Here is a 10,826-nt window from a genome sequence, read left to right as displayed (position 1 = left end):
TACTTAAGCATTGGATTTATCTTTTTAAATTATTTTGCTAAGTCTAATAGTAAAATAAGTTTTTATTACCTGAGACATGATAACTGGACAGTAGCAGGAAGGCAGCCTAAAGCTCCACAGAGCAGGAGGAAGACTGGTTTCAAGAATGAGTACAGGTTGTGGTCGACTGACCAAGTGACCAAATATATATCCTTATTAACAGCGCCTTCATAAACAAATATTTTCACCACGCCCTCACAAACAAAGTGACATACTGTTTTTTACTGCAGTCTACTAGTTATCTATCATACTAGTTTTAGAATGAGAAAGGCACACTCAAAATAGGCTTTAAACCAGATGTATTTCCCTATGAAAATGGTAAAATAATTATAAAATAGAGATAATTCTGGAAAATAGAAACTTTTTCAGTAAAGGTATACAGTAAATTAATAGGGCACAATTTCAAGAACAAGAATTATAATTACAATTTTGAAGTAAAGTTTGTATTCATTTTTGCCTTTAATTGCAGTGGTTTAGTGAAGTAGCAAAAGCAGTAAGTCACACTAAAAAAATCTAAGTTCAACTTATACTTGACTCTCTGCTGGCTCTTTTTTAATGAAGGATTATTTCAGTGGAATATTAATGAGGATTTTGATTTCTTTAAATATCTTACCACAACAATTATATCACATTTTGCAAATTAAATTTCTAAAATGTTTGAAAGCCAGAATAATACTAGTTAGGAGAGAAGCTCCATTTCTGTTTCCCTCTTTTTATATATTAGATAATTTATTTGTAATATGGACCAAATATCATTGTTGACATTTGCTTCAATACATTTATACTCCTATGTCTTTGCCAGGCACCCAGAATGGGTTTGCTGGAGAATAGACCACATGGCCGATTGCAGTCTTACTTCAGTAACCCAGTGTATAACCTACTACCTGGCACATAGCATATGCTTAATAAATAAGGATGAACAAATAAATCTCCCTCCAATATTTTGATTATATGATTGAAGGCTCTAGTTCTTCTGTGAAATAGATTTTATTTTTATTGAGGGCTTCCTGTTAGTTTGCATATTTACACTAAAATGAAAGTTAGTGAATCAGTGAAGATATGGTAGACCCCCAAAATTTAATGTATATATACACATTCTTTTTTTTTCTTTAAAAATATGCTATGCCTTATCTGTAAGAGATATACACTAAATTATTTATGGGTAAAACTATACGACATATTGAATTTGCTTTAAAATAGTATAGGAAAAAAAGTGTATCTGTGAGAAATAGATGAAACAGAGTGGCAAAATATTAATAATTGTTGAAGCAGGGTGATAGGTACTGAGAGGTTTTTTATACTATGCATGTTGTGTGGTTTGAAAATTTCAACAGTAAAAATAATGAATTCAAATACATTTCAATAATAAAAAGACAAAATAAAGATATTTCCAACTAACAAAACTACTATATAACTGGGATTTTGCAAAGATCTGTACTAGACTAATTACATGACACTGTTATAGTGAAAGGCTGTGAACAACTTAAATGTCAATCAGTAGGGACAGTTAAATATAGGATATCCACATTGCAATGGAACACTATCCAACTATGAAGAAACCTGTTGAGTGATAAAAGAGTTTCCACAGCAGCGTATGGAGCCTGATTCCATGTTCACAGGAGTGTGTGTGTGTCCATCCACTGTTCAGAGTGGTTCTCTCTGCAAAGAGGAATTGCAGGTGGTTTTTTGTTTTTGTTTTTTTACTTTTTTCTTGAAACTGTTTTTTATTATTTAACAATTTTACAGGGGTATATATTAATTTTATATTTTGGGGAACTTCTTTTCCATTATGATATCCTATGATTTTTCTCATTATGTTATTCTTTCTAGCTGATGGACAGATGTTTTAATTGTTAAAAACTGTGTTAGGTCTTAAGTAATTCAAAGTGGGAAAGTGCTATACTTCTAAAACAGTATGAAATCTAGAGTAGATTTCATTTATTTTTAAAAATGAAAATAAAAAACTTTTAAGGGATTCTAGCTAGCACATACATTTTTTCCTCAACCACCTACTGACTGCATATAGTAAGCTATCAAAAACTACATGAAACTTAACATTATAAAATATATGAAAATATACTTAAGTATCTTTTGGTAATTCAAATCAGGCTGAAAACTCTATTAATTATAGAAAGAAATAGCATTTGGAAAACAAAACAAGAAAATGCTTGGTAGTTTGTTCATAATAAATTTGAATTGAAAATATTCCAACAGTTCTATGCAAAAAAGTATTTGTGGGTATTTTAGTAATATGTTTGTTAGATTAAACAGATGGCAGAACGGAATAAAATGCAATTTCCAGATGCATGGTTTTGTGATTTCAGTGCTGTGGACTCAGCCTCATCAGCTAAATCTCAAGTTTAACTTCAGAGAGCACTGCAAAATTTTTTGGAGTAAACTTGAACTTAATGATTAACTTTTGAAACATTTAAGGTTAATCAACTTGGGTAAGAGTCCAAAAGGTAGGTGTTCTAATGGCTATGAAATCCTGTATCTTTAGGCAGTCTGCGCCATGCCTTGTTCTTAGTCTGCAAAGACCCCAGTACAGAGTGGGTGGGAGCCAGTGATGGGACCTCTCTCTACCTCATCCTTCTTTAGGGGCCTTTACAACACATTACAGTTGCTGTGTACAGTCCTTAGTCAAGGACTGTAGTGTCCCCACCATTTACTATTTCCTTGCTGATTTTAAGGCTTCAAGGAATTAAAAGTAGCTCCTTTGGTACATGAGATCGGGGATCCCTAAACTTGGTAATTCCAATTGTGTTAATAAAAAATAAATCAGGGACTTCCCTGGTGGCACAGTGTTTAAGAATACACCTGCCAATGCAGGGGACAAGGGTTTGATCCCTTGTCTGGGAAGATCCCACATGCGGTGGAGCAACTAAGCCCACGAGCCACAACTACTGAGCCCGCACGCAACAACTACTTAAGCCTGCTCGCCTAGAGCCCATGCTCCGCAATAAGAGAAGCCACCGCAATGAGAAGCTCGCGCACCGCAACAAAAAGTAGCCCCCGCTCACCGCAACTAGAGAAAGCCTGCGTGCAGCAACGAAGACCCAACGCAGCCAAATAATAATCAATCAATCAATCAGAAGATATCACCTAAGTTACCTGGTGGATATTTCCTTCTTTCACATCCATGTCCTAAGCTTTAGGAATGATGATTTCTTACGTTTTGATTTGTCCAAGTTATGCATCTGTAACCAGATGAAGAATCACATTTTGTTATAAATTAACTGTATATACTTGCAGTTGTGTTAGACATTCTGTTTCTTAATGTTTCTAGATGATCTTGGGCAAAATCATTTAAATCTTTATTTAGAGGTTTTAAGGTCTATCACATGGTCAATATCCCCAGATTAAAATTGTTTTTAGGTTTTTTACCTGGTTCTTAGAAGAACTGGATTGTCCATAATGGATAGTATTGGAGTGAGGCTTCTTTGAAGTTTCTGAAGAGTCCTGACATAATCTCCTTTTAGACTTGGGGGCTGTTCTGCTTACTATTAATCCACGGTCACTTACATCAGCTTTAGTTTGATCAACTGATTGTTGCTGCAGCAGTTGGGCATCTTCCATTTCTGTATCTGATTCAAAAATGTGTGGTGGTCTTTTCACTTTTAGTGACTCGTGGCCTTTCCCTAAAATTTGTGTTATGTATTTGCTTGTCAAATTTTCTTTTTCATTCATTTGGAAGTCAACAGCACTTTTTATTACACCTAACTTGTCATTTGACATCTGAAATACTGAACTATTAGATAGTTGCTTAATTTCACTTAAACTCATGACTGGTAATTTTCCACTAGAAGGGGGATTTTCTGTCATATTTTCAAAGGACTCAGTGTTTTTTTCTTGCAGAGATCTACGAGTCTTCATCTGAATGCTGCGATTAGATCTTTTTTTAATAGCTGGATCTAAATTCAGCTTATCATCCTGGATCACACTAGTTTTAAGTGAAAGCAACTTGGATTCTGTAACAACATGTTTTCTTTTCAGGTTGTCAGGTTCTGAGATATTTCTGTTCATCTGTAATTGTCGATTTTTGAAAACTGGTATGAATTTAGGGGCAATATTATGTTGGGAGCTAAAATCTGTGTCTTGAACTTGAGTACTTCCTCTGTTGAGCTTTGGTACTTCCAGATGTACTTGTGCTGCCTTGTCAGGCAGGGATTTCTTTCTGCTCTGAACAGATTCTGGCTGGAGGTGCAGAGTTGAGGACACATAGGGCTTCGGCTGGCTGACCGAAAGCTCCACCTTGTGGTCCATGGCTACTGAATGAAGTGGAATACTTTGAGCCTGGACGGGTCTTGTGGAAGGGGCCTGAGCCAGAGAGGACCTGAACTTTTGTTTAGTGGTTAGATTAGGCGCCTTGACTTTGTTTTCCTGAAAGGATAAAGATTAGGAAATTTAGAAAATGTAATAATGTCCTTAATGGAAAAGAAATAAGATATAAGATATCATCAAAATAAGGATAAAAAGTAACACGACAATACATAGAACAGGTAAAGAAAAACAAAAAACAATGAGCCTTAGTGAGCCTTATGATTTGTATCCTTCTTTAGATACCATCCTTTCAAGATAATATTTTAAGATGAAGTTATATTCTAAATTGTATATAAATCAACTATAAAAACTATACCCTTAGCTGCTACCATCGTCCTCCAAACGTGCTCGTTCTGCTCTCTCAGAATGTCTTTCCTTCTTCTCTCCATTTTTCCCTCTCAACTTCCCAAGGATCTTCTATCAGTTACTATTTATTTGTCACCAAAAAAATAGGACAAGGTAATGCTCTTATCTTTTAGTGTGCATGTTCAGTCTCCCTAAGTAGATACTAGATTCTCTGAGGGCAGGAACTATGAGTTACTTATTCTTACATCCTTCACATTCTTAAATCTTTCACACAGTTACTAACAAAACACTTGCTCAGAAATTAAATTAATGGAGGAGGTGGTTGCATCTACACTACGCCTTTCAGAACAAGTAGGATTTCGAGTATAGGGCAGTGACTGTGTCTTAATCATTTTGCAGTCTTATTGCCTACTAGAGTGCCTGGTACCTGGAAGCAATTCAGCAAGTACTCGTCAAACTGACTTGTCAGATACATCAAAGAGAAACAAGTGTTCACAGTCTTCTTAAAAAATTGTTGTAGAAAAATATAAAGCATGAAATATACCATTTAATCCATTGTTAAGCATACAGTTCAGTGGCATTAAGTACATTCCCCACTGTACTTCTGTTGTGTAATCATCACCACTATTTCCAAAACTTTATCTTTATCCCAAACAGGAACTTCATAGTCTTTAAGCAATAACTCGTTTCCTTCTTCTCACAGCTCTGGTCACCACCATTCTCCTTTCTGTCTCTATGAATTTGCCCACTCTAAGTATTCCATGTAAGTGGAATCACAATATTTGTCTTTTTGTGTCTGGCTTATTTCATTTAGCTTTTCAAGGTTCATCCATGTTGTTGCACATGTCAGAATTTCATTCATTTTTATGGCTGAATAATATTCCATTGTATGTATATACCACATTTGTTAATCTATTCATCTGTTGCTGGGAAGGGCTTATAGCCTTTTAAAATACATACCTATTAAGTCTTAGTGTCTGTAAAAGAGAGACATGTGACAATAACCTGAAACACTGAACACAGAGTTCTTTTCTCACCCTCTGACATAAAAAACACATAGATTCACACCTCGAAATAAAATTAAAAAAACAATCTGGAACAATATTCAAACCAGAACAATTGTTTTTTCTCTCCCTTACTGGAGATTCAGTTGTTGAATATAGTTGGAAGGACAGTAGGACAGAATTTTAAGAGATAAGAGTTGTGAACAGGCAGAGGAAAAGTGAGTGAGTGATCCAGTTACTTATCCGGCAAATCATATCAAAACTTAGTGGTTTTAAACAAAAATAATTATGTTTTATCTTTAATGATTCTGGGATTTTTAAAAAAATTTTTATTTATTTTTTGATTCTGGGATTTGACATGGTTTAGCTAAGAGTCTCTCAGGCAGTTGTGGTTAGATGACTCTGGGGCTGGAATCACTTCCTCACTCACATGTGTGATGATCGACACTGGTTGTCATTTGGACTACCTACAGGTAGCCTCTTCATGTAGACTGGGATCCCTCACACGTGGCATAGCAAGTGTCCCAAGAGAAACTGTTTTTCTTTTAATGACCTAGTCTTGGAAGTCATGTAGCATCACTTCTATCACAGGCCTGCCCAGACCCAAAGGGAGGGAACATAGACCCCATACTACAATAGGAGAGTTGTCACTGGTCAGAAGGGCATGTGGCTGGGTGACCTTGTGGCCACCTTGAAAAATGGAGTAGAATGTCAGAGAGCAGTTGGTCTCTTCCCAACTTCAAGCCTCTGACATCATAGTACAGGTGACCTACAAAAGGGCTGGTGCACTTGGCAATGGAGATGCATACAGACCCGACGCAGGATTCAGAGAGCTGAAGGAGGAGATGTGGTCTGGGCAGATGGAGCTATGGCCCACCTTCTGCTCCACATCAACAAGCTGCCACAGCTTATCCCAATGAGGCTGAGTTGCAACACTGGCCTCACACAGACTTGCTCTGTGTGAACGTAGCTCTTGCTTCGCCTCCACCTTCCCAATCACGTGCCACCCTAAGCCAGAACGATGTAGGAAGGAATTCAAGGACACATACCTACAGTGTACTCAAGTTGACATAACACAAAGTCACCACAGAGAACAATGCTCCTTCTCCCACCATGGCTATTCGTGGGAGAAGTGGGAAGTCCCCAGTAAAGTCCTGGGTAAGGTTTGGGTGATGCTCAAAGTAGGTGACTGGATTCACTTTTGTCTGTAGATTTCTCAAGCTGGAGTCTTATCCATGTCAGGAAGGCAAGAAGACACCCCTCTTTACTTCCTCATAATTTGCAGAGGGCACAGAAGAGGATCTAGCCAGCTTTCATGACCCTGAGTGAAGTGATGCAGAAGCTAACTGAGGAATGGTTTATAATGCCAGGAGATTGCTAGGCTGAGTGAAAAAGCACACATCAAGAAGGAGTTTGTATTGTTTGATAGGGCTGCTATAACAAAGCCACCACAAACTGGGTGGCTTAAACAACAGAAATGGATTGCCTCAAAGTTCTGGAGGTGAGAAGTCCAAAATAAAGGTGCTGGCAGAATTGGGGCCATGAGAAAAGGATGTGTTCTAGGACTCTTCCCTCGACCTGGAGATGGCCATTTCATATTCACATGGCATTCTTCCTGCAAATGAGTCTGTGTCCAAATTTCCCTTTTATATAAGAACACCAGTCATATTGGATTAGGGGCCCACATATGCCAGTATATAATCATTTCTGTAACAGCCCTATTTCAAACAAGGCCACATCCTGAGGTACTGCTGGTTAGGACTTCATCATGTCAATTTTTTTTGGGGGGGGAGGGGTGCACAATTCTACCCATGTAGAATTTGACATGTAGCTCTAGAGAAATTCAAGAGGGGGTACAGCTGTTCTTCTGAAGACCATCTGTACAAAGGAGCTAGAAGAACACCTTGTACACCATCTTTGTCAAGATACCATATGAGACCAGAAACATCAGACTAATGCAAGTCAAGAAGTTAATGCCTGCCCTCTCCCCTCCACTACTCAGCTGTGACGGTGTGATGGATGTGACGGATACGGTGGACTGATGTTCAATACCCATTCCACCCTCCTTCTAGAGCCTGGAAATCTAAAATGAACATTTTCTCCTTTGCAGCTAGGGTTCAGGATGTGATTTAGGATCAACCAGTCAGATGCACTCATACAATATTTGGAAGAAAGAAGTGAGGTAAAGCCATACTTCTGTAGTTTCTGCTGAAAAGTTTACTTATGAATGCCTTTGGTTTTCCAGTTGCAGAGTTAACAGAAGCCCAAGTGTCCACTCTCCAGCTTTGCAGGTGTCTGGAAACAGAGTTTAGGGCATTCATTCTCCTGATGTGGACCATTTGAGGCAAACACACCAAATGCCCTCACCCTATATAGGCTTTCCCCTGTACGTAGATGCTATCATGGGGAGAATGATTCTTAAATTTGAATGAAATTCTACCTCAAAAAGATGTTTTATCATAAGCGGCTGAATCATCTTAAAATGTCTAGATTGAATTTTTTCCATTTGATGAAAAAACAGGTCAAGAACTAAGTTGAAATCAATTATAGAAAATCAAAGAACATTTTTTAGACCCTTGGTTTTCATAAACCATAGTAACTGTTAAACAATATACCTACTACTTGAGATACCAAAAGAAAAACTCATTCTACGCAGATTCAGGTAAGAATAGATTACCTGTATTTTGATATAAAACTTACCTAGAATATGTATCTGAAACGTTTATATTCACACCCAGTTTCATCTTCATCTGTCTCTCAGGAATATATATCTGGTGGAAATAATTTCCAGGAGCTTGTTTTGCTCCCTAGCCTGTCAATGTATTATTTACTCCTTCTTTCAATTTCTAAAATATAGTAAACAGCCCAAAGGGGGAAACCTCTTCTAGGTTTACGTTCAAAAATTTAAAAAAGACTACAAAAAGGGCCAATGTAAACAGCAGATGAAATCATAAGTAATTCACAGAACTTAAAATACTTAAATTGTCAACAAACCAAAGTTTTGTGAAGTCATAACCTAACAAAAAAACATATGCTTTACCACATGATTACCATTATTCTGCCAGGGGTCAGTGTGGCTTAGTTGACTTTTAACTTCTAGAACTTTACATACAATTTATATAACTTTGTACATTAACATAAAATTATAGGGAAACCAAAAGCTTTAACTTATATTTAGATATGAATGGATATCTAATGGAGGCCTAGAATTAAGGAAATTGTTAAAGGAAGCTTGAGGACTGATCAAAATGATGGATCAAATGTGTTTTTTTCTATTAAAATTTGGTTCTGTGTCTTGCACCACCTGAGTGTTTCTTGATTAAAGTCCAACCAGGATTCAGTTAAGCTTAGGATTTAAGTACAGGTTTGTAGGAAATATGGGGCTTGGAAGAATGTGTTAAGTTTAAAAGACATGACACAACAAGGAAGCCATCATTCAAATGCAAAATACGGGACATTTTCCAGGTAAATGATCCAGTTTTCCCAGCAAATAACTGGCATAAATAAAAGGGAGGGGAGTTTGGAATGTTATTCAATAAAAGAGATCTAAGAGATAGAACAACCAAATTATGTGGACCTTGCTTGGATTCTGACTTAAACGAAACCTCTAAAATAAATCTTTGAGATAAATAGGGAATTGCAGTATGAACTGGTATTAGGTGATATTAATGAATTATTGTTACATAATATTTTTAAAAAGCTCTTATCAGAAAAAGACACATACTAAAGTCTTTACAGATTAAAATAACAGCGTATCTTGGATTTGTTTTAAAATACTACAGTTTACCCTCACCCCAAAAATCCGTCAAGGAGGAGCCAGATGATAGGCATACAAGAGTTCGTTATACTATAGTAATTTCTTTTATGTATCTTGGAGAATTCCAGTAAGTTAAAAAAAAAAAAGCTAGTTTGGCTAAGCACTCCTACTAATTTACTTTTTTAAGTCAGCTGAGTTTTATCAAGTAGTTTGATCAATTTTTTTCATTTTTTAAATTTATTCTTTTTAGTACTTCATGAATCTTAGAGCTAAAAAGGTTGTAGCAATAATAGGAACTGACATTTACTGAGAGCTCAAGTACAAGGAACTGTTCCAAATAGGATTATCTAATCCAAAAACAAAACACAAAAAACCCTATGAAGTACTGGGAAGGAAATGGTGATGTGCTGCTCAGGTCCCCTTCAAGAAAGGGCTGCTCCCCCGCTGCCGGGGTACTGTCAGCAAACCACCTTTGGCAGTCAGCCCCTGCAGAGACTGCCTCAGTTATGGAGACCCATCTCACCCTATAACCTGCCTGTCTCCAGGTGGCCCAAATCCAACGACAGATGGAAGAGGTGTAAAGGCCTGGCTATTTTGGCCAATGCAGAACCACTGTGATGGGCCGTTTTAGCCACTGTGCTCCTCAGAAGGTTGGCCATGGCTATCTGGCACCTGCTTTGCTTTTGACTTCTCCCTTTACCCATTCTTCTTCCTTCCCTGCTGTCTGTAGGTGTTGATTCCAAGCGCACTTCTCAGTAAGCATCACACGCACTGGACTCCACTTCAGAGTAGGCCTCCTAGAGAGCCCCGTTTGTGACACGTGCTATGACTACCACTACTACGATGCCCCATTTTACAACTGGAGAAACTGAGGCACAGGGAGATTAAATAACTTGCCCAAGATTATACAAGTAGTAAGGAGTTGAAACCTAGGCAGCCTGTCTCTGGAGCCTGGCTCTTAACCACAAATCTAAACTTTTTCCAATTTTAGAACTAAGAATCCATTCTTTGGGTTTCAGTTTTAATTTTGCAATGTATTTAACTGTGTGGCTTTGGTTAAATTACTTGAATGCTGTGAGCTTCAAGTTTCTTCTTCTGCAAAACTGAGAAAACAATTTTTTACCCCAAGAGTCTATTCTGATGATTAAGTGAGAAGGCACAGAGAAGGCACTCAATAAAACTGAGGAGAAATTCTTATTGTCAATGTACCAATTGTCAGAAGCAATATAAAGAAAAGAATTTCCAAATAAGTGTTAGTTTTCATTTAAGAAGCAAATTTTTGCAAATATATTGTCTGGACTCACCACTTACAAAACAGATGTAGGCTGGAAATATAAGGTATTCAAAAAATATATTCAATAAAAATGCATGATGTAATGACATATCTTCTAAATTCCTCA

The 10,826-nt window shown here is 37.2% G+C and overlaps 1 protein-coding gene across 1 annotated transcript in view; it reads right to left on the bottom strand.

Annotated features, from left to right (window-relative positions):
- Window positions 1-3,170: 3,170 nt before the first annotated feature.
- C15H18orf63 (chromosome 15 C18orf63 homolog) overlaps window positions 3,171-10,826 on the bottom strand; it is a 29,720-nt gene continuing 22,064 nt past the window's right edge. The window contains exons 11-12 of the mRNA XM_060118381.1: window positions 3,424-4,419; window positions 3,171-3,236 (exon numbers count right to left, since the gene is read on the bottom strand). Coding sequence (XP_059974364.1) covers window positions 3,171-3,236; window positions 3,424-4,419 — 1,062 coding nt within the window. The remainder of the gene's footprint in view (window positions 3,237-3,423; window positions 4,420-10,826) is intronic.

The sequence above is a fragment of the Mesoplodon densirostris genome, chromosome 15 (genome assembly GCF_025265405.1).
Source record: "Mesoplodon densirostris isolate mMesDen1 chromosome 15, mMesDen1 primary haplotype, whole genome shotgun sequence".
Lineage (NCBI taxonomy): Eukaryota > Metazoa > Chordata > Mammalia > Artiodactyla > Ziphiidae > Mesoplodon > Mesoplodon densirostris.
The sequence above is the reverse complement of the archived record's forward strand: the minus strand, read 5'-3'. Positions and strand labels throughout refer to the sequence as shown.